Here is a 26904-nt window from a genome sequence, read left to right as displayed (position 1 = left end):
GAGTATAAGTGACAGTTTATGTATCGATGTAGTCTCGTGCATGAGTGCACTTTGGAGTTGTTTGTGGCCAGCAATGGATACCCTGAGGATTTGGATCGCCCTCGTGAGCTTCTCTTGCACACCGGTAGGAAGCGGGAAAGTCGTGGTCTTGGGTAGACACGAGCTTGTCCCTAATCCCTCGTTGTGACGAGTATGCCCGGCATAGCATGGTGAGGCTCGAGGAGTGGTGATTTATTTCACTAGTGGTAATTATTGTTGGTGGATACTTGGATCACCTGAGTCGGTTGTAGACCGAGTCTTGTTCAGTAGCTTCCTTTTGTCGGTACCACCACTTGTCCCTGCAGGGGACAGGGTATGGTTCAGTAGGTTGTCAACCCCTTTCCAAAGCACACACCGTACAGAGAGGCCGTGATGAAGGTCCCGTGGCCACGGATTAAAGCCTGTCATTCGGTCCGGGGGCATGGGTGTTTTCGGTTGTAGCCGAAGGGGATAGCTTCCCCAGTTTGCGCGCGGTATAAATTTTGTGATCCCATGCTACGTCGAGGTTGTAGCCTCCCCACTTAGAGTTTTGCTTGGCAGGTGTCGTGGGTGATTCCAGACACTGGTGAGTTAAGCTGGTGTGTGCAGGTCAGGCGTGTTTTCAATCAAAAGACCGTAGACGGAATTAGTCCCGAGGGACTGAGTAATCCCGTTACTCGTGGAAAATGGTACTCCCTCTGCAGAGGATACATCCTGTTGGATAGTCATGTTCTTGAGTATAGGACCACAGTCTGGGTTAAATCTTGATAACGGTATTCGGATGGAGAACGATTTAACTAGAACTCTGTAACGGTATTCGGATGGAGAACGGTTTAACTAGAGCTCAGTAACGGTATTCGGATGGAGAAACGACTGTACTAAATATTGTTTATGATTATGGCACCTTTGGATTATGATCTTTATTATTATGGACTAACCATTTATTTTATGTATATTATTGAGTATCCCTGGGACGGTTCTACCTCCTGGATATTCACTGTGATTATTCTCTTATAAGCCCTTTATGTGGTGTCGCCCCGACGCCCGACTGCGGCATTATTATTTCTGCATTTTCCGCTCGAGGAGTCATTCAGACACTCGTTTGGCACCCGTATTATTATTTCTGCATTTTCCGCTCGAGGAGTCATTCAGACACTCGTTTGGCACCAGTATTATTATTTCTGCATTTTCCGCTCGAGGAGTCCTTCAGACACTCGTTTGGCACCAGTATTATTATTTCTGCATTTTCCGCTCGAGGAGTCATTCAGACACTCGTTTGGCACCAGTATTATTATTTCTGCATTTTCCGCTCGAGGAGTCATTCAGACACTCGTTTGGCACCAGTATTATTATTTCTGCATTTTCCGCTCGAGGAGTCATTCAGACACTCGTTTGGCACCCAGTATTTTATTTTGGTATATTTTTATCCATATGTGTGCATCATGATTTTTTTTGTATATTTCGTGACGGATGTATGATCATCTATTAAACCTGGAGTATGTTTGATATATTATACCCGTGTTCTTAATGTTTGCGAGTACATTCAAACATACTCACTGGCTTGTCCCTGGCTATTGTCTTGGCCAGATTGCCTTGCGTGGAGGTATGCATCGCGGTGACACCCTCGGAACCTACGTTGTTGACGTGTGCAGCCTCGCGAAGATAGGAGTTATCCTGGTCAGTTGTTCTTGTGGGAAATGGAGTCCCATAGACGCAGATGTTTCCAACCGCTTCCGCCCTCAACCATTAGAAACCAAGTGTTGTACTCCCGGGCCTAAATGGTCTTGTACTACATAATTTTGTTCCTTGCTTGGAATTCTTGTATCAAGTTGGTACCTCATCAGCTAACAGTAATCCTGGGGCTGGTGAGCACACAGGCCGTTTTTCTGGGAATTTATATCCCAAAAATCCGGTCATGACATCAGGCTTCCCCGGGTTGTCCGAGCGTAAAATATTCTTGTGTTGCTCGAAGTACGGAGCCACAAAGCTGGAATTTTGCAGAACTGTGTGGTGTGCTTCAGTCATAGAATGACCGTCCATACATATCGTGGATTTCCTTCCGATCTTGCCTTTTCCACTTAGTCTCCCCTCGTGCCGCGATTGAGGAATACCAATCGGCTTAAGGTTAGGAAGATAGTCAATACAGAACTCAATTACCTCCTCATTTCCATAGCCCTTGACGATGCTTCCTTCTGGCCTAGCACGGTTACGAACATATTTCTTTAATACTCCCATGAACCTCTCAAAGGGGAACATATTGTGTAGAAATACAGGACCGAGAATGGAAATCTCTTCGACTAGGTGGAGCAGGAGGTGCGTCATAATATCGAAGAAGGATGGTGGGAACACCAACTCGAAACTGACAAGGCATTGGACCACATCGTTCTGTAACCGTGGTAGATCTTCTGGATTGATTACCTTCTGAGAGATTGCATTGAGGAATGCACATAGCTTCACAATGGCTACTCGAACATTTTCCGGTAGGAGCCCCCTCAAAGCAATCAGAAGAAATTGCGTCATAATCACGTGGCAGTCGTGAGACTTCAGGTTTTGGAAAATTTTCTCCGCCATGTTTATTATTCCCTTTATATTCGACGAGAAGCCAGACGGGACCTTCATACTGCTCAGGCATTAAAAAAAATGACCTTCTCTTCTTTGGTAAGAGCGTAGCTGGCACGACCTTGAAACCATTCCGGATGCCGGTCATCTGGGTCTTTCAAAAGTTGCTGGTCCTGCCGTGCTTCCTTTGTATCATTTGTCTTCCCATACACGCCCAAGAAGCTTAGCAGGTTCACGCAAATATTCTTCGTAACATGCATCACGTCAATTGCAGAGCGGACATCTAGGACTTTCCAATATTCTAGCTCCCAAAATATAGATTTCTTCTTCCACATGGGTGCGTGCCCGTCAACTCCCCGCGGAACTGATTGTCCGCCAGGACCCTTTCCAAAGATGACTTTCAAATCCTTGACCATATCAAATATCTCAGCACCAGTACGTTCCGCAGGCTTCGGCCGGTGATCTACCTTGCCGTTGAAATGCTTGCCTTTCTTTCTTACGTTATGATTTCGGGGAAGAAATCGACGATGACCCAGGTACACGTTCTTCTTACAATTAACCAAACGTACACTTTCAGTCTCATGTAAGCAGTGCGTGCATGCATTGTATCCCTTATTTGTCTGTCCCGAAAGGTTACTGAGAGCAGGCCAATCGTTGATGGTTACAAAAAGCAACGCTCGTAGGTCAAATTCCTCTGCTTTGTGCTCATCCCAGACACGTACACCAGGTCTGGCCCACAACTGTAAAAGTTCATCAACTAATGGCCTTAGGTACACATCGATGTCATTCCCGGGTTGCTTTGGACCTTGGATGAGCACTGGCATCATAATGAACTTCCGCTTCATGCACAACCAAGGAGGAAGGTTGTAGATGCATAGAGTCACGGGCCAGGTGCTATGGCTGGAGCTCTGCTCGCCAAAAGGATTCATGCCATCAGTACTTAGACCAAATCTTATGTTCCTTGCGTCAGCTGCAAAATCTTTGAACACTCTGTCGATCTTTCTCCATTGCGTTCCATCAGCGGGGTGTCTCAACTCCCCGTCGGACTTACGGTCCTCTTTGTGCCATCGCAACGACTTGGCATGCTTTTTGTTCATGAACAGACGTTTCAACCGTGGTATTATAGGAGCATACCACATCACCTTGGCGGGAACCCTCTTCCTGGGTTTCTCGCCCTCAACATCGTCACCAGGGTCATCGCCTCTGATCTTATAACGCAATGCAGTGCATACAGGGCATTCATTCAAATTCTCGTATTCACCGCGGTAGAGGATGCAGTCGTTAATGCATGCATGTATCTTCAGAACCTCTAAACCTAGAGGGCAGACAACCTTCTTTGCTTCATACGTACTGGCGGGCAACTCGTTATTCTTCGGAAACATATTCTTCAACATTTTCAGCAAATTTTCAAATGATGAGTCACCTACACCTTCCTGTGCCTTCCATTTTAGCAAATCTAGTGTGCAGCCCAGCTTTTTCAGACTATTATCGCATCCTGGATACAACGACTTTTTGTGATCCTCTAACATGCGATCCAAATTCTCCCTATCCTTCTCAGTTTCGCAGCGTCTCCGTGCATCAGCAATGGTCCGACCAAGATCATCAGCGGGCTCATCATGTGCCTCTTCTTCACCTTCACCTAACCCTTCCCCACCTTCAGCATCATCCTCCATGAAAGTATCACCGAAATGATCATGATAGTTGACATCGATATCATCCCCTTCTTCATCTTCTTCCATTCTAACCCCTCTTTCTCCATGCTTGGTCCAACAATTATAGCTTGGCATGAAACCGTGCCGAAGCAGGTGCATGTGAACGTCTCTTGAGGAGGAGTAACCCTTCTGATTCTTACAGACAGCACATGGACAGATAATAAAACCTTGCTGCTTGTTCGCATTTTCCACTACGAGGAAATCTTTCAAACCCGTAGTGAACTCGCCGGAGAGTCGGGGACCGTACATCCATTGCCGATTCATCTGCATTATTATTATATAAAGTATATAATTAACCATCATGCATTTGTTAAACTAACTAGCTAGAAATAATACAAATTAAACAATGAACTACACACATGCATATTTTATCAATGACACATGAAAGGTTCAAGTTGCTAACCGCGATCGCGGAGGAAAAATAAATGAGAAAGCTCAAGTGTGGCTCGGACACTTCATATCATGTTTGTTTCAGGCTCTCGGGCATTTCATCGAACACCTTGTGTGCATAGGAGGAACCAAAAGCAAACCCACCACCCCCTTCTGAAAATTGTGAAGTGAGCTGAGTGAAGTGAAGTGAGCTGAGTCCTATATATAGGGATGGGCCTTTAGTCCCGGTTGGCCTGGCCAACCGCGACTAAAGGCCTTCGGGGACCTTTAGTCGCGGTTGGCCAGGCCAACCGGGACTAAAGCCCCTCCCGTCCGCCAGCTGTCGACCGAACGCGCTGGGCCCAGATAGTTGGTTGCGGGTCTCCTCCCGAACCGCGACTAAAGGCCCCTTTTGTCGCGGTTCGATTGTTTTGGGGACTAATGGGGGCGTATGAAAGCCTCTTTTTCTACTAGTGGCTCTTCACGTCCATGGCTTAGTTTAATTGATTTTTTAATGATAAGGGAGGCCATGGATTCGTAGTCGTGGTGCATGTTATGTATTTTTCTGAACTATTTTTCAATATGTCGAATCATGTGAGGGCATTTCCAATTTCCACACAAATATACAAAGTCATCTCCATGCTATATTGTAGGATAGGCTATAGATGTCTATGTTATTTCGTCCAGCCCACGACACAAACTTCTTCCATTTGTCAAATTTTGCATTGAATAATGTTGTGACTGAGAAAAATTTTGTGTGTGGCTCTTCCAGCTGTACATTTGGTACGGTTTGCTCCCACATGCATGATGTGGTGATGATTTTCTGGTGCCTATTTTGTTTCCAGAGATTAACAGTATTTGGAAGATGGTATGGTTTGCCAGACCGGAACCAGAACGAGAATGAGAAGGAGCTTAAGTAGGGCCATGTCGGGGTGTCCTGGGAGAACAGTATTTTGGCAACTATAGGAAGTTGTCGCTGTCGCTAAATACCAGGGGAACCAAAAATTCTTTTTCTACAAAGGTAACAGACTTTTTGGGTCTAACTGAACTATAAATTATTGCCTATATAGAGGGACCAAGCTGAGCGGGCCATCAACATCCTATTCCTGCTTATCTTTGTTTTCATTGTATTTTGTATTAGTGATCTTGGTTTCAACTAGCGTGTTGAGTGCAATCTTCCGGGTGCAATCCTCAAATATGGGCTGTCGTACTAGCCTTAATTCAACATCTCGATTGGCTTATGATGGCATGGTGTTCCATCGTTTCGGCTGCTCGCGGCAGGGAGTGTGGCTGTTGCTTGCAGTAGTAGCGGAGTGGTGTGCGGGAGCGCGGTGTAGGCAGTGGCGAAAGGCTCATCGGCGGCTGCGAGTATGCCGTTGGCACCAAGTTCATGACATTGTAAAAATATATTGATTCAAGATAAATGAAACCTTTCCTATATACAATCAACTTTTTATTGATGGTTACATTTGATGGTTTATTGGTTCTTCTGTGTTTCTAATTAACTTTATTAATTTTTAGGGTGGAAGAGCTTTCGAATTTAGATGGTAGTTGGAGTGGGCCAGGTACTTAGCAAAAGCTTTAGCTACTTTTTTTTTAGAACAGAGATGAAGCATGGGTGACCGACAAGATCCAACATAGAACATGAAGTAGTGTGATGAAGTCCAACAAGGAAAAAATGCTAGAGAGGGGGGCCAGCCAAAGGGTGAATATGTTGTGCACACGGTCTTTTTGTTGGCATCCTTGAATGTTTTGAGAGAACATCTAATAAATATGGTTGATATTCTTAAATATTTTTTGAAAAGAAAATCTAAAATATATACGACTTAGATGAGATAGGCCATATTTGCAAGATGGAACACCCGTATCACAAACTTAAAGTCAAATTCATAACATAGTTCAAGAAAAAGACGAATTGATAGTACACAACATTAGTTGGGCTTTAAATTTGGTCAATTACCATAGTCGATACTATTTTTGTTTTCCGAGTTGGGTTTCAAAAGGTACTTGATTTTTGTGACAATCGGTTTGTTTTCTGCCTATCTATAGGCCTTTTCTCGGTTTGTTTGAGATGTTTTTAAGTACGAACCGATGTCGGGTGCACTACAAACCTGTTGCACTATAGACTTACCAATGGCCGCAGTTAACTATTTGAGCATAATATTTGACATGAACTTAAACAATTTGCAGTGGTTTTTCAGGCTCATGGTTGCTATGAAGAATGGAAGGGTCATGCTATTGATAAAGAACACTCTCGGAAGTTGGATCTCTCCTCTTGTGCTATTATTGCTCAAATCAAGAGGCTCATTACAAGGAATTGTCATGTTTTGTGTACCTTGTAATAGTGACACGCATGGACGTGTGATGTTGAGTGATATTGATCCTATTTAATAATGGATGGTATATGTTCTTTGGTGACAGGCGATTTTCTGGTTTAGGAGAGACCAAGACTGCCGAGAAAGAAAGAAGCCGAACAGAGTTTGAATTTGTCGCTATTTGATGAAACCAGATGCCACCATGCTTAACATGTATTTCTGAATTAAAATAATAATTTGATAAATGTATATATTTCCATTATTTCATGGCAATGCACGATCATCCGGCTTTTGCCCGTAGCAACGCATGGGCATTCTCCTAGTTTCTAAAAAGTTCCAAAAATACAAAAATTGCGAATTTTGGAAAACATCCGTTGAGCAAAAAATTATTTGAATAATATTCATGAATTTGAAAAAATGTTTGTGATTTAAAAAAACACAAAAATAAAAAAATTGCTGATTCAAAAACTATTCATAAACAACAACACCACCACCAACAACAACAACAATTCTTGGTCAAAAACAACAACAACAATGAAGCGTTTAGTCCCAAATAAGCTGCAGTAGGCTAGAGGCGAAACCCATAAGATCTCGCGACCAACATTCAAAAAGTATTCATGAATTTTAAAAAGGTTTGGCAAAATTTCAAAATATTCCTGAATTTATTATTGTTCCAAAAGTTCAAAAATGTTGGCCGGTTTGCGTGTTCTAAAAATTGAGCGCAATTACAAAAAAAGTTCATCAACTTGAAAATTTCAAAATATAAACAAATTTTAAATTTTGATGACTATTTTTTGTATTTAACAAAAAATGATTTTTTTGATGAACAATTTTTGAACTTTGATGGATTTTTTTTATCAAATGAGCTAATTTTGTATTTGATGACCATTTTTTTAACTTGACGAACAAATTCAACAACATTTTTTGCAAATCGAATGAACTTTTTGAAAACTGGATGAATATTTTTTGAATTTGAATGAACATTTCGAAAATTATAATCAAAATTTGAATTTTATGAACATTTTTGAATTAGATGAAGTTTTTTGAATTCAATGAAAAAAAATGTTTGCAATTTGGAAAAATGTTCACGAAAACGAGAAAAGAAGAAAAAACAAAGAAGAGAAAAGAAAAGGAAAATCGAAATAGAAAAGAGACAAAAATAAAAGAAAAAAGGAAAAGGAGAAAATACCAATAAAACGGAAACCCGGCTTGGGAAGGATCTAGAACCTTCCAAAAGCTGAGCATGAGCTACTTTGGCCAGCCCACTTATACGTAGCGGTGGAGTGTGTGTGTGTGTGTGTGGGGGGGGGGGGGGGGGGGGGGGGGGGGGTAAGCGCGCAGTCGCTTCCTGGAGACCTACGCCTCAAATTGGAGCTGCCATTTGGCGCTTAATACCTCACATAGGAGGTCTCGAGCCGAACGTCCTAATTGGGCCGGCCAGAGTGTGCTCTGCGGCAGTATAGTTTCGACTTCACGAGAGCCCTGGCTTCATACGACTTCACGAGTGTCACCTTTTTAAATGCCACATTTTTAATGATTTAAACATTTTAAAAAATTGTACAAACTTTTTGTACCTTGTTTAAATGTTTTAGAAAAATGTGATGGACCTAATTTTGGATTCATGATACTATTTTTAAATGCTATAAACACTTTTTTAAAATTACACTGTACATTTTGTAAACACTTTATTGAAACAAGTGAATATTTTTTAAATGCCACAAATTATTAATGCAAGCAATTTTTTTAAAGTCATGTGAACATTCTTTTTGCACTGCATGGACATTTTTTTAATATGTGATGAATGGTTTACAAATCTTTAAGTAAATAACACTGTGAAAGATATGTATTATGAGTATTCCGAAAATATTAACAAAATTAGAGAAAACAAAGAAAAGTAAAAAATGTAAATCGTCGAATAAAGCATGCGACCGACACCTACTGGCTAGCCCACTAGTGGCTGCCTTGAGGTGGGTGCATGGGTTGGCCGTCGTTATGGGGCTTATAATTGTTTTCTCGCAGTTAGCTAGTCAATATGGGACCTCAACACTCAACAATGCATGGTGTTCTTCGACTGATTATCACTCTCTATGGTGAGGGTGTTATTGATTGTGAACCTTATGCAAGAAGGATCCAGAGAGATTGTAGAAAGGGATAGGATAGTCCAGTTATTTCAAGAGACTTGTTGTAAATTTCTTAACTTGAGAAAGAAATATAATGCCGTACAGCTTGTTCAAACCAGCAAAAATTTATTCTCCCGGTCCAAGTCTCTATGTCCAACAGGCCCCGCTAACGTTGGACTGGACTGGACTGGATTCTCGTGACGAGAGGAGAGAGGAGCAAGCTGGTCCGTGCGTGTGGAAATTAAGTGTAATTCAAGTCCAGTCAAGTCCCCTAAAAAAAATCCAGTCCAAGTCCAACGACAGCAATGACGTCGATGCCTGGCCCCTGCATGACCGCGACACTCGTACTCGCCATCTGGCCCATCGTTCCAGGGCCACATATCAGTCTCTCCATGTGGATTCTTCCTTCGTCTTTTTCTTTGCGAGGTTCTTCGAATGCAGCGCTGCTTCCCAGCTCCCACCGGCCCTGCCCATGCCATCGAGCGGGACGCGACGCAACCACGCTGGCTCTTGCGCCCCACAGAAAAAAGCGCAAAATGTGAAAAACGCTCGCCGTACAGGAAATCGCCGTGCATAACCCTCACACACCGACACGTGGGCCCCGACGCCTTCAGGCCCACAAGTCATCGTCGAATAAAAACACGGGAGCGCAGCTGTAAAACGAATACAGTACAGTATTCCAAAGCAATTTCCGGGCACGCGCCTTGCGTGATCTGACGCACGCACAAATATCGCCGACCCTACCACATTTTTTTTTTCCGTTTTGAACTTCCATAGATTTCTTTCTTAATCCTGAAGGCAGGCAGCCCAAACACGAACAAGTCGAAGACCCCCCCAACCCAAAAATCCCCCAAAATCATCCGAACCCAAACTGAAATCCCCACACCGATACGCCTTCCTCCTCCCGTCTCGCCGCCCTCATCAATCCCGAACGAGGCTAGGGTTTCCGCCCGCCGCACCGCCATGGGCTCCAGCAAAGGCTCGCCCCCGCCCTCCGCCGCGGGCCCCTCGTCGGCCGGGAATGCCCCCGCGCCGGTGGGGCCGGTGCCGAGGCCGCCGGAGGTGGCGCCGTTCCTCACCAAGGTCTACGACATGGTCTCGGACGCGGCGACCGACAAGGTCATGTCGTGGACCGACGCAGGCAACAGCTTCGTGATCTGGGACGCGCACGCCTTCGAGCGCGACCTGCTCAGCCGCCACTTCAAGCACCGCAACTTCAGCAGCTTCATACGCCAGCTCAACACCTATGTGAGACTCCCTCGCCCTCCTCGCTTGTTTCCGGTGCGAGCCGTGTTTTTTTTTTTGCGGGTGATTTTGAGTTGAATTGGATGCAATTGCAATCGCGGAGCATCTTTCCTTTATTATAATTTCGTAATGTGCTATTGCGGGTAATTGAGAATTTAGTCCAAGTTAACTGTCTGGAGTAGCTCTCGGTGCAGCTTAGACAAACCTGTGTTTTAATGCGTTATCATTTTCGCTTGAATCCAGTTTGTTACAGGCTGTTGCTTTGTTCAATTTGTGCTTGTTGCGCTGACAACTTGTGGCAATACATTTTCAATTCGGGTAATATGCGGACTTACCATTCCGGATTAAAGCATTTGTTCCAAATCTGTCCATGCTTTGGTATCCAGTAATAAAAATGCTTTTAGCAGTCTTCTTTATATATATGAAATATAATTGTGCGTGTGGCCAATGGAATTTTGTGGATCTGATCAAAATAACTATCGCTCGTAGCAGTTCTGCTGAATCTGCCTCGAGTTCTATTGGCACGGAATGCATGCTATCGAAACTCTTTCCTATATTTTGGATTCTGCATATTTGGCATATACCAAACTTTACTTATGGTATGAGTATAAGAGAATGAAGCTACTTAATGTGGTGTCTTCGCTTCATGCTTAACTTAATAGTATCCTGACTGTTGTGTTTCTGAATGAAATCAAATAAATGTTTCGTCTGCATTGACATAATATCATGACTGACAGTTAATCTTCTGTGTGAGCATTTCTTTTATGCTGGTTGGAACTTTGTTTTACCTACCCAAAGGTATTTGATGAATGATGCTGTGCTTTTGATGAGTGTCTATCAGTATCCAGTGTCTCAAGCCAGATTCTTGCAGTCAGGGATTCAATACTTGTCAGCTTCTCCTTCCAATTTTTATACTGTTTCTTTCATGTCCATTTGCTGAATACAAGAGCAGACTGATTTTTTCTCGCTGGATTGTATACATGCTCTTAAAGATTTTGTTGTGACCACATGAATTGCTGCTCTTGGCTCCATATACTTTTGGTAAAACTTCCTCATGAAGCATGTAACTTTCAACACTGCAATGAAATCAGTGGTAGCATCATGATCTGTTATTTACTCTAGAGAAAACCTTGCATAAATTGCGCTGTTTTTTTTTTGGATGCTCTCTATGTTCTCTATCTTCAGTTTTAAGCATTCTAAGATATCTTATTTGGTGAACTTATCCATGCTTCTTCTTTTATCTAGGGATTTCGTAAAGTTGACCCTGATAGATGGGAGTGGGCCAATGAGGGGTTTCTTAGGGACCAAAAGCATCTTCTGAAAATCATTAAGAGAAAGAAGAGACCTCAGGAAGCAGGTCGTGAGTTGGAGAAGGCACCTGTCAAAGCTGCACCTGGTACTGAAAATATTGAAATAGGAAGATATGGCGGGCTTGTAAAGGAGGTGGAAACCCTTAAGAGGGATAAAGCTCTTCTCATGAAGCAGCTCGTGGATCTCAGGCTCTACCAGCAAAGCTCTAACCTTGAAGTCCAGAGTTTGATTCAGCGCCTTCAAGTAATGGAACAGAACCAGAAGCAGATGATGGCACTTCTAGCAATCGTTGTCCAGAACCCTAGTCTTCTCAACCAGCTTGTGCAGCAGCAGCAGCAGCAGCGCAGGAATAACTGCGTTTATGAGGATGGAAACAAGAAAAGGAGGTTCCCTGCTCTAGAGCAGGGTCCAGTAACTGATCATGAGACTTCTGGCTCAGGGGCCGAAATTATTCAGTATCGGCCTCCTGTCCCTGAAACTTCTAGCCAAGTAATAGCAGATGAAGCATTTTTGTCGGCCACCGCACAACCAATCTCTAGTGCTGCACTTAACATGCCCATGGACATCGACACTCAAACGACCTTGGGCAACCTCAACACACAAGGTTCATCTGGGGACATTTTTGCTGACATGCCTGCTCTACCAGACTTTGAAGACATGCATCTGTGGTTTAGCGAAGACGGGGAACCTACTTTAACTATTCAAGATTATGATGAATTTCCCCAATCAGGGCAGGACTGTCAGATGGAAGCACAGCATAACTACAATAACCCTCAACATGGTATTCCCTAGTTTGATGTACGCCAAATGTTTCTGTTCTTTTTCTGCAAAACATGCAGACTGTATTCTATGTAGCTGCCAATTTTGTATGTCCAGTAACACACTATGCACTTCATGTGCACAAGTGGAGTTAAGATTAGTAGGATCTTGCAAAGTTTATACCATGCTATCTCCTTCCTTAAATGTCTGGGAAATGGATTTCCCTCCGTCCGTTTGCTATGTTGTTATGGTGTTCTGTTGCTATCTCAGTGATTCTATACAAATCTGACTCATTTTCTTATTTCAGCTGATGCCATAACTGAAGCATAGGTGGTGGTCTAGGAGCACATTGGGCAGCAACATTAGGTTCGCAAGGGTCCGTAAAAGATCCATTATGTTCTATTTACTGAAAGTTACTTCGTATTTGCTAAGCCAAACGAAATGCAGCTGTGCACTTTAGCAGTCACTAATGTCATCAAAATATAATCATGCAATTTGATATTCTTCACCAACAAGGACAAAAGAGGATGCATGCAGAAAAAAAAACCCGGGGAGCATTTAGATGTCTAACTAGGTATTCAAATATTTAGATGTGTGATAGAACTTTAACATGATTCTGTTGCATCGGTATTAGGTTGCTGCCCTTTCAGAATTCAGAGTTAGTACTTCATGCTGCATCTCTTAGTCAAACCGGACTTCACATATTTGTAACCTTGTTTTCGAAGATCTGCTTGGTTGATATGAATGTTATTTTGTTCTAGTAGGAGCTAGGTTCAGTTCGATGGTGACTAATTTTACAAAGATCAGTTGGAAGGAATCATTTTGCTGTAGGGCTTGACGATTGTTCTCCTACTGACTCAGTTGCCTTTCCTTCAGCTTCCGGGTGATCAAAGTATGGAGGCATGGTGATGCGTGAGGTGCGCGCCATTGGCAGTGAAAGCAGGAGTTGTGCTCAGAGTGTCGTATACTCGTATGGCAATGCTCGAAAGACATTAACTGTCGTTGACTATACAGGATTCTTTTGTTGTTTTTTCGGGCACAGGACAGGGATTTTTGCGCTACCCTACTCTCCTTGTCCTCACAGTAGAATAGCCAACAACTGAAGTTCACTCGCTCGGTGTATATGCTGTTGTGTTTTGTAAATGTCAACCTGTTCTGTACATTCTGTGAACTTCCAGCGAAAATGTAATGTTCCATTGACATTTATTAAGCGGTTTTCTAGTACGCGTTGCGTCTTATCTACGTGCAGGGTACATAGACGGGAAGCTATGGCGAGAACCATGCACACGCACACCCGTTTTTGCTCCCGGACATGAACAATTCCTTACACTGTGAGCATTGTCAACATAAGAACCGGATTTGTTCACGGATACGAACAATTTTATATACATTGCGAGCATTTTCAATATAAGAACAGTATTTGTTCTCATACATAAACAATTTACTCTACAGCTTCTTGCTGCGTAGATTACACTATATAAGTTGAGATCCTTGTGGTAGCGCGACAAACATCTTTTATGTCAGATAATAGGAAGTAGCTCAACATGAAAGCGCATCTGGTGTAGTGGTATCATAGTACCCTCCCACGGTACTGACCAGGGTTCGATTCCCTGGATGCGCATTATTATTTTTTGCCTCTTCCAGGATTTTTAGAGTTCATGTGCATTCCAAAGAAAAAAGTCTTGTACTTTGTCTAAATGCATTTTACTATGCAATTTTACTAGTGTTTTATGTGACTGTTTACTGGAAGCTTGTACTTGATAGCAGGTACGTATGAACCAAGGAAATCGTGGTCAGATCATCTCCACAAAACAAGGAAATTGAAGCCACTCCAAGTCTCCATATAGGAACGGAAACGATAACTGCCGAACATTTGGATTTTCTGGACCTGGAGCGGAACGTGCTTGTCGAACGATCCGTTCGGCCTGGGAGTGTCCCAGACCGAACTGTCGGGAGTTATCGACGTCCTATAGGAAACCAATGAGTCGGGGAGGGCCCAGTCGGGAAAGCTGGGGGCGTGGCCCGGCGCCGGCGGCCGCCGGGCGAAGAGCGGACGAAGCATGGCATGGATGGACGGGAGCAGAGCAGAGCACGGGCTTGGTTTGCGGGTTAGGGTTGTGGTTTATTCGATTCGATCGGCTGGCTATTGGGTCTCGGACGTACGACAGAGGCGTTTACTTGTCCGCTACGAGTCTGAGACAGGCTCTCCCCTCCGCGGCAGGCAGACGGTCTCCATGCAGCCGACTTAGCTTCATCATCGAGCTGTCCGTATAGTTTTCCGCTACGTCATCGTCTGAGACTCATTGGTTTCCTATAGGACGTCGATAACTCCCGACAGTTCGGTCTGGGACACTCCCAGGCCGAACGGATCGTTCGACAAGCACGTTCGACGCCGTTCTGCTACACATCACCGTGGCAATGTTCAACGGGCTGCGTTACCTCGTGTACAAGGCCGGCCACGGGAGTCCGTCGCTCGAGGTGCTCCCGCACCGACCCATCAGATTCCATTCGACCAACGAGGTCGGCATCCTCAGCCATGGCGACGGATACGTCGTGGCGGCATTGGCACGGAATCTCAAAGTCGGCCGTCTTGCTTACGAGCTCTTCCTCTGCTCGTCCACGACCAAGGCATGGAGCAGCAAGGTGATCCCACTGGACGGTGCTATCGGGGCGATGACCTGAGGCACGTCCTTAACCACCGGACCACAAAGGTGATCACCGTCGGAGTGGATTCACTTGGGTGGGTCGACCTCTGGCGCGGCATACTCCTCTGCAATGTGCTCGATGAGAGTCCGGTGGTCCGCTACCTGAGCTTTCCTCGCCCGATGCCGGGGAACTCGCGCCATGTCGGTACATCGTCTTCTAGGCCGTTCAGGGACGTGATATGCGTCGGCGACAAGTTCAGGTTTATCGAGGTGGAGTACCACCAAGATGCGGAATCGGACGACGATGACGTTACGGACTATGGTTGGAGGGCGACGAGCATGGAGAGGACCATCGCTTCGGATTGGAACACATGCTCTAGTGTGGACACCGGCGACATTGTTTTAGCCGGTCAAAGTTGGGATTTGGTTTCGCATAGGGTGTGGGATGACGATGAGCAACGGCTCTCGTTGAGGAAATTCGAGTGTTTTTCTCCTACCCTTGGCATGGATGATGACATTTTTTACATGATGACCCGGCCGCTTGGAAGCAATGACAAGCCATTGGGTCTGTTTGCTGCTCTTGACATGAGAAATATGGACATGAGGCTCGTGTCCTTTTCCACGGAAAGGATGTCGTATATTGATCCAAACTACTGTCCATGTGTCGTGTCGCGCTACTTCAACAATACCTCTGGTAATGACGTTGTCTGTTTTTTATCACCTGTGGGCAGTGGCACATATCCTTTGTTTGATTTCGTTTTTCCGTGTCCAAAAAGTTGCAGGGAAGAATACTACTGGGGAAAATCTCAGGTAATTCTTATTGCTAGGTTGGAGAACGATTCAGTGGAAGGAACTTATTTCTGCACGTAACATGGACTCATAGAAATGCACGGTCATTGTTTTGCTGTTATGTTTATAATTGCAGGTGGATTGGTTTGGTTAAATTAACTCCGGGATATTCTTGCTGCCATTCAGACGCTCACGTCATTAGGTATTTGCCAAGCCTAATTTTGGCGATACTATTATTATCACAGCTGTCTTTGTCAACACTAGAAATGCCAGTATATATATACCTGCAAAGTTCACATTATTTATTCTATCATTTGTTCGCAGATGCAAAGTTGAAAATGCTTGAAAGACCGGATGAAGGAGAGCTGAGGATTTGCTCCGTCTCTATTGCAATGCTTAACCGGGTTAGTGCAAATTTACACATTAATAATTGATATAAGTCCATCCCTGAATTTCAAAGTTATGTCTAATGTAGATGGCAGATGGTATTACCTCTTACACCGATGATGTATGCACAACTAGCATCCGATGCCATGTCTCGGCACTTGAACAGTACGTATCAGAGTAGACCATTTGAAATACAATTACCCTTTTCTGAATAACCCTCTAAATTAATAGCGTACACTTTCTGAATGTCAATTTTCTGTTTGTAGAGATTTTTCCCTTTTGGGCGCCAAGAGTTTGCCAGTTACCGACAAGGATGAGTGTAAAATAGTTGATACCATCTGCACCAATATAGCACCTGTCATAGCATTGGCACGGAGGTACTTGGACAATTGTATTTCAAACAAAATGGATACTTGGTATTTTTCTGGTATTTCCCCTTCAATCTGAAGAGTGTTTTTTTTTCAGTCTTGTAAAAGCATTGCTGCCAAAGCGATTGGCCGATCCACTTTATTCACTTCAATCCGTGGACCGGACTCTTCAGTATGGGGAGCTGCCCCTCACACAGTACTTGAGACGCCTTGCCCGTCAGAGCGTGGCCCTGAAGCGCTTCGCCATGTGGGAGCTTAGTCCTAAGGGAATGCAGTATGAAAACTGACACTACTCTCCATTTTTTATTCCACGAACCATACTGCATGTACATAGTTCTGAGCAGTGCCAATAAAATCAGAGCAGAGTGATATATGTTTCAGCTAGTAGCTGAATTGTCATATTTACATCAAAGATTGAAGATTAGAGTAGTTGAATTGTGCGCTTCATTTCGAAGATACCCAAATTGTGTGGAGAGCCTAAAAGCTCATATTGTGAAACGTGGGTAGAATCCCAAGAGTGCTGAGAGTGATGTTCATGTTCATGCAAATATTCTGCTCCGTTTGCTGGCACTCTTCACCGACCGCTTCTTGGTGTGCAAGGAGAGCATCTTCTCTGAGATACTGACCCGACACAATATTTTGAGATTGACGAAGTCACCACAGTCGTCTCCTAGTCGGCGGGAACGTCTCCTTCCACTGAACGAACATTGTCGAGAATACTGAAATAAATCCAAGAAAATATGTAGCTCAGTTCACACTTGCCTCAAATATTGGTGCTTTATGAAACTATCAACACGTTATACAAGTTGGTTGAGCCCGGTGAAGTTGCTCTGGTACCCGATCTTAAGCCGGTAGTGATCATAGTATTCAACGTTGAAAGATTATCTAATGCTCATTTCAATGGCAAGGTGATCTCCTAGACTTGCTTTGCAATTACCCGCACCATAACTCGTATGGTCCATCCGAAAAACATAGATAAGGACACGACAATTGTTAACCATATTCCAATAAATTGGTGCTCTTTAGGTGGTTACTATATGTTGTCTTGTGTTATGCCAATTCACCATTATTACTTATATTAAGCCTGATTCTTTATTTAAGAGTAAGTTGCACAGTTTGTACATGAAGTTGTCGCGAAAGTTAACTTTCATACATCTAGTTAGAAATCTCACAGTTTAGTACATGAAGTTGCATAAGTGACACACAGTTGGTTGAATACTTGTTCGATAGGATTTTTAGGGGGGTTATTTAAAAACTCACATTGTAAGCTCGCACTTTGGTCCTTGTCGGCGCGGTGCTTCGGACAAGGTGGAAGCAGTGCTCAGTGCCGATCATGGGGACTCTGGTAGGCTTCGTCGAGGGTCGGGTGAGACCAGGGGGTTATCGCAGTTCGGGCAAGGCAAGACACGATCGGCAGCGACGAACGAAATAGTTGCAACGACGTGTCCAGAATGGCAATAGCGGCAGGAGAACACTAGCGCCGGGTCGAATCAAAGCCGGATGGATGAAGTGGCGCCAAGCTTCAGGCATTCTCTGTGACAAGAGAGTGCCACAAAAGCTAAAAGGCAAGTTCTACTGGACGGCGGTTCGACCTGCGATTTTGTATGGCGCTAAGTGTTGGCCGACTAAGGCGACATGTTCAATAGTTTGGTGTGGCGGAGATGCGTATATTGAGATGGATGTGTGGCCACACGAGGAAGGATCGAGTCCGGAATGATGATATACGAGATCGAGTTGGGGTAGCACCAATTGAAGAGAAGCTTATTCAACATCGTCTAAGATGGTTTGGGCATATTCAGCGCAGGCCTCCAGAAGCTCCAGTGCACAGAGGACGGCTAAAGCGTGCGGAGAATGTCAAGAGAGGTCGGGATAGACCGAATTTGACATGGAAGGAGTCCGTAAAGAGAGATCTGAAGGATTGGAGTATCACCAAAGAACTAGCTATGGACAGGGGTGCGTGGAAGCTTGCTATGTTGGGGAACGTAGTAATTTCAAAAAATTCCTACGCACACGCAAGATCATGGTGATGCATAGCAACGAGAGGGGAGAGTGTTGTCCATGTACCCTCGTAGATCGAAAGCGGAAGCGTTAGCACAACGTGGTTGATGTAGTCGTACGTCTTCACGATCCGACCGATCAAGTACCGAACGCACGACACCTCCGAGTTCAGCACACGTTCAACCCGATGACGTCCCTCCAACTCCGATCCAGCCGAGTGTTGAGGGAGAGTTTCGTCAGCACGACGACGTGGTGACGATGATGATGTTCTACCGACGCAGGGCTTCACCTAAGCACCGCTACAGTATTATCGAGGTGGACTATGGTGGAGGGGGGCACCGCACACGGCTAAAAGATCAAATCAATTGTTGTGTCTCTAGGGTGCCCCCTGCCCCCGTATATAAAGGAGCAAGGGGGAGGTGCGGCCGGCCAGGAGGAGGCGCGCCAGGAGGATTCCTACTCCCACCGGGAGTAGGACTCCCTCCCTTCCTTGTTGGATTAGGAGAAGGGGGGAAAGAGGAGGGAGAGAGGAAGGAAAGGGGGGCGCCGCCCCCCTCTCCTTGTCCTATTCGGACTAGAGGGGGAGGGGCGCGCGGCCCTGCCCTAGCTGCCTCTCCTCTTCTCCAGTAAGGCGCACTATGGCCCATTAAGCCCCGGGGGGTTCCGGTAACCCCTCCGGTACTCCGGTAAAATCCGATTTCACCCGGAACACTTCCGATATCCAAATATAGGCTTCCAATATATCAATCTTCATGTCTCGACCATTTCGAGACTCCTCGTCATGTCCGTGATCACATCCGGGACTCCGAACAACCTTCGGTACATCAAAACTCATATAACTGTCATCGAAACTTTAAGCGTGCGGACCCTACGGGTTCGAGAACTATGTAGACATGACCGAGACACGTCTCCGGTCAATAACCAATAGCGGAACCTGGATGCTCATATTGGCTCCCACATATTCTACGAAGATCTTTATCGGTCAGACCGCATAACAACATATGTTGTTCCCTTTGTCATCAGTATGTTACTTGCCCGAGATTCGATCGTCGGTATCTCAATACCTAGTTCAATCTCGTTACCGGCAAGTCTCTTTACTCGTTCCGTAATACATCATACCGCAACTAACTCATTAGTTGCAATGCTTGCAAGGCTTAAGTGATGTGAATTACCGAGTGGGCCCAGAGATACCTCTCCGACAATCGGAGTGAGAAATCCTAATCTCGAAATACGCCAACCCAACAAGTACCTTCGGAGACACCTGTAGAGCACCTTTATAATCACCCAGTTACGTTGTGACGTTTGGTAGCACACAAAGTGTTCCTCCGGTAAACGGGAGTTGCATAATCTCATAGTCATAGGAACATGTATACGTCATGAAGAAAGCAATAGCAACATACTAAACGATCAAGTGCTAAGCTAACGGAATGGGTCAAGTCAATCACATCATTCTTCTAATGATGTGATCCCGTTAATCAAATGACAACTCATGTCAATGGCTAGGAAACATAACCATCTTTGATCAACGAGCTAGTCAAGTAGAGGCATACTAGTGACATTCTGTTTGTCTATGTATTCACACAAGTATTATGTTTCCGGTTAATACAATTCTAGCATGAATAATAAACATTTATCATGATATAAGGAAATAAATAATAACTTTATTATTGCCTCTAGGGCATATTTCCTTCATGCTATCCATGTGCAAGAACCATGAGTTGGTCGCGAGATCTTATGGGTTTCACCTCTAGCCTACCCCAACTTGTTTGGGACTAAAGGCTTTGTTGTTGTTGTTGTTGTTGTTGTTGGTGGTGGTGGTGTCGTCGTCGTCGTTGTCGTTGTTGTTGTTGATGTTGTTGTTGTTGTTGTTGTTGTTGTTGTTGTTGTTGTTGTTGTTGTTGTTGTTGTTGTTGTTGTTGATGTTGTTGTTGTTGTTGTTGTTGTTGTTGTTGTTGTTGTTGTTGTTGTTGTTGTTGTTGTTGTTGTTGTTGTTGTTGTTGTTGTTGTTGTTGTTGTTGTTGTTGTTGTTGTTGTCGTCGTTGTTGTCATGCCTGGTTATATCATGTGGGCATAGTTTTAGCATCAATTTTTATCTTTTTTTGACTAACCTATTAACCCAGTGCCAATTCTTGTTTCTACATGTTTTGGATTATAGAAAAACCAATTTACGGACCTCCAAAAGTACTGAAAAATTTCAGCAAATCTTATTCATCGGGAAGCTTCCGAAGGGCTCGGGACCAACCAATGGGGGGCCACAACCTCCAGGCGGAGAGGGGGTGGGGGGTGCATGGAGGGGCACGTGACCCTCTATAATTTAGTCTAGTTGTTTATGCCTTGGCAATGCTCTTGGACAAAGCTAGAGGGACTGGTCTCATAAAAGGGTGTTGACGGAGAATGTTGTTGGTGGAATCAATATGCTTCAGTATGCTTACGACACTATTTTCCTTTTACAAGATGATTACAATAGTGCTCACAATCTGAAATTTGTATTATGTTTATTTGAACAAATGTCTAGTTTAAAAATTATTTTTCATAAAAATGAGCTTTTCCTGTTTGGTGATGCCATTAATAAAGATGATGAATATACAAGAATGTTCACTTGTCCTATAGCATCTCTCCCTATAAGATATTTAGTTTTACTTGTGGATGAGAAAAAAAATTAGGAATAGTAATAGGAAGCCACCTAAGGACAAGATGGAAAAGAAGTGTGGTAACTGACAACAAAGATTACTCCAGTGTCGGTAGGATCACCTTGATGCATTCCTCTATCACTATGTTTGGAATTCTATACTTTATAATGTCCTTTTATGGCCTATCTGTTGGTGTTAATAAGAGGATAGATTTTTTAGAGCCAGGTTGCTATGGCAGGAGGATGTGAATAAGATAAAAATCATCTAGTTAAATGGCCCGAGGTCTGCAAACCAAAAGATATGGGTGGTTTGGGCATACAAAACTTATCCTTGATGTAAATGTGGTGGAAGCTTTATAATATTGAAGGGTTGTGGCAAGGTATTATTTGAAATAAATATATATATAAAATACTTGTTTGCATGGGATAAAACCAAAACAGGGAGATTCTCAGTTCTGCTATGAAATTCCGAGTCATAAAGATCATTTTTTCTCTCTGTGCAAGTTTATAGTTGGGAATGGGGAAAATGTAAGCTTCTGGGAAGATTGGTGGATTGGGGACAAATCTCTCGAAGCTAGTGCCCCTAGACTTTACAACATATGCTTTGACAAAAATAAATCTGTTAAAGAGATCTTTTGTAAAGAAATTGACAAGGTCCAATTTAGAAGGACTTTGTAGGGAAATTCTCTTGAATTGTGGGATCATATCAAAGAAGTTTGTGCTTCAGTTACTCTGACTAATAAAAAAGATTCTATTAGGTGGACATGTTAAAAAGGGATTTACCTAGTTAAGTCTTATTATAGATTATTGGTTCAAAATGATATTAAATACTCTCATGTTTTCCTTTGTAAAGTCAAGATGCCACCTAAAGTGAAGGTACTCATTTGGTTAGTGCTTAGAAACAACATACTATTAACTAAAGATAACTTTCTCAGAAGAGGATGGCTTGGAGATAACAAGTGTCCTTTTTGTGGAAGGGAGGAATCCGCTAATCATCTTTCGTTTCATGGCTCCATTACTAGGTTATTATGGAATATTATGAAATGTGCTTTTAATCTTCTTGATATTCTCGATACTTTTGGTGACTTGTCCAATATCAGTCTCTCGAGATTTATTAAAGTGAGAGAAATCTAGTTGTGGTAGGCATTTCTGCCATTCTGAACTATATGGGAATTGAGAAATGGCATTATTTTTTATAATAGCAAGGTGACTGATTCTTGTATCCTGCTTAATATGATCATTAAAATCCATGACTGAAATGTTTTGTAGAAAAACCCCCAAAAAATAAAGGCAAATGAAACACGGTGTAAGAATGGTAGAGGCAGTAGCAAGTAAAGTCTTCATGGCGACTTATGGGTGGCGGATCAGTGCAGCAAGCGGGAGAGGAGAAGTAGATAGGATCACAACCAACACGACGACATGGTGGTGATGGTGGTGGTGGAGCACAGACAGTGCTTTGCTAAGCGTCATCGGGACGAGGCTGTGGAACTACGGAGTAACGGGAGAGAGAGGGGTGCCAAGGGCTTGGTGTATCCTCTTGGGGCGCCCCCTCCCCTCTATATATAGGTGGAGGGGCATGGGAAACCGCCCCTCCAAGCCCTAGGGCGCAGCTAAGGGGGAGAGGACTTGGACTCCAAGTCCAATCCTATTCCTACTAGTACTCCTTCCTTTCTTGCCTTCTCCAGCCACATGGGCTTTTGAGGACTTGGTGCGCCTAGCCCAATAAGGCCAGGGCGCCTCCCCACAGCCCATGCTAGCACTTGGGTCATGGTGAACCCACTTGTGGACCTCCGGAACCTTCTGGAAGCTTCCCGGTACATTACCAAAAAAAACTGCAACTTTTTCCGGAACCCAAACTATGACTTCCCATATATAAATCTTTACCTCTCGTCCATTCCGAGACTCCTCGTGATGTTCGGGATCTCATCTGGGACTCCGAACAATATTTGGTTACCACTCATCAAATATCCCAATACTACTCTAGCGTCAACGAACGTTAAGCATGCGATCCTACGGGTTCAGGAATTATGTAGTCATGACCGAGACACCTCTCCGGTCAATAACCAATAGCGGGACCTGGATGCCCATATTGATTCCTACATATTCCACGAAGATCTTTTATCGGTTGAACCTTTATGACAAAATACGTAATTCCCTTTGTCTGTCGATTTGTTACTTGTTCGAGATTCGATCGTCGATATCTCTATACCTAGTTCAATCTCGTTACTGGCAAATCTCTTTACTCATTCTGTAATACATCATCTTGCAACTAACTCCTTAGTCACTTTGCTTGCAAGCTTCTTGTGATGTGTATTACCAAGAGGGCCCAGAGATACCTCTCCGTTACACGGAGTGACAAATCCCAATCTCAATTCACACCAACTCAACAGACACCTTTGGAGATACATGTAGAGCATCTTTATGATCACCCAGTTACGTTGTGACATTTGATAGCACACAAGATATTCCTCTCGTATCCGGGAGTTTCATGATCTCATGGTCGAAGGAACATGTACTTGACATTAAGAAAGCAGTAGCAATAAACTGAATGATCATATGCTATGCTAACGGTTAGGTATTGTCCATCACATCATTCTCCTAATGATGTGATCCCGTTATCAAATGACAACTCATGTCTATGGTTAGGAAACCTTAACCATCTCTGATCAACGAGCTAGTCTAGTAGAGGCTCACCAGGGACACGATATTTGTTTATGTATCCACACATGTATTTAAGTTTTCGGTCAATACAATTCTAGCATGAATAATAAACCTTTATCATGATTAAGGAAATATAATAATGACCATTTTATTATTGCCTCTAGGGCATATTTCCATCAGATTCCTCCTTCACCACTATCGATAACGACTCTGTCGTACAACCCCTCAAGTGTGGACCATCGAGGGTGATTCCTCCAAGTTCACCTTGATGGTTACATCAAGTGGGAATACATCGAGGGTGATTCCTCGGGTTACCCCCTTGATGTTTCGGACACACGGTTACTTTGACTTTACCACAGAACCATGATGAAGTCGGGTCAGCCCCGAGGGGTACCCGCGAGAGAAATGTGATGAGTAATGTGAAGTCGGGTTGACCTGGAGGGTACCCGCGAGTTTTCTACGCGGCATGGCCAGGCATTCTTAGCCCTCGTAAGTCCGTGAGACAGGGCGACGAGACCACATATCATGGATCATTGATCGTAACCGCGCGCTCCAAAGACACTAACAATTTGGATATGTGATCCGAGTAGGCCTCTGGCCTTTTCGCACTGACCACCACGCGAGAATAACTATGGGCACTCTGTGTCGTATGTATCAGCCGAAAGCTCTTTAGACGTCAGCGACTGAGCGGCGCGCGCCCGGGTGGCCCGCGTAAGCACCTGCCTTGTATAAGGAGGTTGCCGGGACTGACACCGGCTGCGTTCGCAACATGCAGGAGTGCAAAGGGCGGTGGGCCCAAGACCCCTGCGCACTTAGGATGTAGACCGGAGTGCTGGCCTCTCTGTTGAGCCTAGGTAGGACTGTGATGTGTTGATCGGCCGAGGCCGGTCATGACCTGATGGTGTGTCCGGCCAGAGTTGATCGGGCGTGTTGCGTAAGTTTGTGCACCCCTGTAGGGAAGTTCAATCTCTATTCGAATAGCCATGTCCACGGTAATGGACGCTCGGAGTTGTATCACGATCGATACGACTAGAACTGGATACTGAGGCATGAAATGGATATGATGGCTCAAGGTTGCTTTCTCGCAGGGAGTCGAGGAAGTGATCTCTGGGCGATGTTACAACATACTTAGTATTATAATATGTTACTTTTATCTCTTCTGATGCTGCAAGATGCTTGAACATGCTAGTCTTTGATAGGCTAGGCTTTTTCCCTTCTCTTATAGCATTCTGCAATTCAGTCCACAGATGCAGCCCATTCCTTTGATACTGATGCATACTTAGTTTAGATCTGATGTAAGTTTTGCGAGTACTTTGGATGAGTACTCAGGGTTGCTTTGCTACCTCTTTTCCCCTATGTCCAATTGATGTGATCAGATGACGGATCCCAGGAGCCAGATGCCACTGCCGACGACTACTACTACCCCGACGGTGCCTACTACTACGTGGAGACCGTCGACGACCAGGAGTAGTTAGGAGGCTCCCAGGCAGGAGGCCTTGCCTTTTTGGTCATTGTTGCTTTTGTGTTAGCCTTCTTAACGCAGACTTGTTTAACATATGTCTATACTCAGATATTGTTGCTTCCGCTGACTCGTTTGTATTTGAGCTTATGTACTCGAGCCCTCGAGGCCCATAGCTTGTAATATAAAGCTTGTATTATTTTAATTTGTGTCTAGAGTTGTGTTGTGATATCTTCCCGTGAGTCCCTGATCTTAATCGTACACATTTGCGTGTATGATTAGCGTACAATTGAATCGAAGGCATCACAACCTTTTCCTTATTTCCCGCTATGACCGAATTCAAAACCGTCAAGGAAATATAGTCAGTTACGGTTTTGCCATATTTTCGTCTTGGATTGTCGTTTCGCAGATGTATTTATTTTGGGAAAATGTTTGTAATCGGCGAGCTGTCCGCCTCGTCACGCAACACGCACGCACATGGACCCACGTGACCGCTTGCCCATCGCTCGCCGCACAAACCTTATCCCCACCTCCTGTGAGTATCTCTCTGGTTCATCCCCGCCGTCTCTCTCTCTCTCTCTCTCTCTCTCTCTCTCTCTAAGTCCCCCAAATCCCAGCGCCGGTGACTGCAGCCGAGGGACGCCGGAGCTGATGCGAGCGGGGGCTTTGTCGATGGATGTGGTGCTGCATCCTCTTCTTCCCCGATGCCTGGAACGGCAAGCTGCAACCGTAGACAGCAGGAGCTGCAACCGGCGTCCATGGGAGTTGCAACTGGCGTCCATGGGAGCTGCGACCGAAACGCGAGCTCCCATCATGGATGGCGGGAAGCTGCAACCAACATCCGGAGGAGCTGCAACCGACGTCCGGGGGAGCTGCAAACGGTGAACAACGTCACGCTTCAGGCTACGGCGGCGATGCGACCATAGAATGGTGAGTGTTTTTTTGTGCTGGTATGTCGGTGGTGAGGGGGAGGTGTTGCAGCAAGATGTCATGGCACAGTTTTGACTGTTTTTTTAGCCAGAACCATATCATTTTTTGCTGGAACCATGTATTTTTTTGCTGGAAGCGTACCAATGTTTTCACTATGAACATCTTGTTTTGCTGGAAACGTTCCAATGTTTTGCTGGAACCATGTTTTTTTTTGCTGCTGGAATCATGTTTTTGCTAGAAACTACACAACTAGGCATGGACGAGATGTCAACAAGGGGTGCAACAGCAGCGAGGTGTAGGGAGCACGCGAGATGGATGCGGCGAGCGACGGGAGGTGGGTTTGGCGTGCCGCACAGGGGACAGAGGTGGCAACGGCGAGTGGGAGGAGCAAGCGCGTAGGTATATGAGAAAAGGAGTGAAGTGAGGGGAGGGGAAGAAGACGAACTGAGGGGATAAGAATCGAACGGCTCAGAAGGGGCCAATCAGACGGCTGGGGCGCGACCGGCCAAAACTTTGGCCGGCACGCCGGCGCGCATGTAACTGTTTTCGCGTGTATCATACTGGGCACGCGTATAATCCAGGTGGAAAAGAAATGGAGGTTGGAAGGTGTGTTTATTTTTTGCAAAGGAA

The 26904-nt window shown here is 44.6% G+C and overlaps 2 protein-coding genes and 1 non-coding gene across 4 annotated transcripts; all 3 read left to right on the top strand.

Moving 5' to 3' along the window:
• The first annotated feature begins 9853 nt into the window (after positions 1 to 9853).
• Positions 9854 to 13632, top strand: LOC109733288 (heat stress transcription factor A-9). 2 transcript variants are annotated; one of them, XM_020292481.4, is made up of 4 exons: positions 9854 to 10341; positions 11584 to 12430; positions 12716 to 12774; positions 13285 to 13632. In XM_020292481.4, exons 1-3 carry the CDS (start codon positions 10057 to 10059, stop codon positions 12736 to 12738), a joined length of 1155 nt encoding a protein of 384 aa, XP_020148070.1. In that variant the 5' UTR covers positions 9854 to 10056; the 3' UTR covers positions 12739 to 12774; positions 13285 to 13632. The 2 variants fall into 2 exon arrangements, with proteins under 2 accessions (XP_020148070.1, XP_020148069.1); XM_020292480.4 differs by having other exon boundaries at positions 12716 to 12784.
• A 326-nt stretch (positions 13633 to 13958) lies between these two features.
• On the top strand, positions 13959 to 14029 carry TRNAG-CCC (transfer RNA glycine (anticodon CCC)). Its single transcript has one exon. It is a non-coding gene; the product is annotated as a tRNA-Gly (tRNA).
• Positions 14030 to 15233: 1204 nt separating this feature from the next.
• On the top strand, positions 15234 to 16884 carry LOC141021922 (uncharacterized). The gene is made up of 7 exons (XM_073497778.1): positions 15234 to 15747; positions 15836 to 15863; positions 15979 to 15986; positions 16167 to 16246; positions 16318 to 16394; positions 16496 to 16606; positions 16695 to 16884. The coding sequence occupies exons 1-7, from the start codon at positions 15234 to 15236 to the stop codon at positions 16882 to 16884; spliced, it is 1008 nt and encodes a 335-aa protein (XP_073353879.1).
• The last annotated feature ends 10020 nt before the right edge of the window (positions 16885 to 26904 follow it).

Source organism: Aegilops tauschii, chromosome 4, assembly GCF_002575655.3.
Source record: "Aegilops tauschii subsp. strangulata cultivar AL8/78 chromosome 4, Aet v6.0, whole genome shotgun sequence".
In the NCBI taxonomy this organism is placed as follows: domain Eukaryota; kingdom Viridiplantae; phylum Streptophyta; class Magnoliopsida; order Poales; family Poaceae; genus Aegilops; species Aegilops tauschii.
This window is presented reverse-complemented; position numbering and strand designations above follow the sequence as displayed.

Excerpts from the sequence above, each read along its gene's own strand:
- LOC109733288 (XM_020292481.4), top strand. The coding sequence starts at position 10,057 with ATGGGCTCCAGCAAAGGCTCGCCCCCGCCCTCCGCCGCGGGCCCCTCG. Across the intron at positions 10,342-11,583 it reads TACGCCAGCTCAACACCTAT|GGATTTCGTAAAGTTGACCC; the intron begins GTGAGACTCCCT and ends TCTTTTATCTAG. Across the intron at positions 12,431-12,715 it reads CTACAATAACCCTCAACATG|CTGATGCCATAACTGAAGCA; the intron begins GTATTCCCTAGT and ends TTCTTATTTCAG.
- LOC141021922 (XM_073497778.1), top strand. The coding sequence starts at position 15,234 with ATGCCGGGGAACTCGCGCCATGTCGGTACATCGTCTTCTAGGCCGTTC. Across the intron at positions 16,247-16,317 it reads CTATTGCAATGCTTAACCGG|ATGGCAGATGGTATTACCTC; the intron begins GTTAGTGCAAAT and ends TGTCTAATGTAG. Across the intron at positions 16,395-16,495 it reads CATGTCTCGGCACTTGAACA|AGATTTTTCCCTTTTGGGCG; the intron begins GTACGTATCAGA and ends TTCTGTTTGTAG.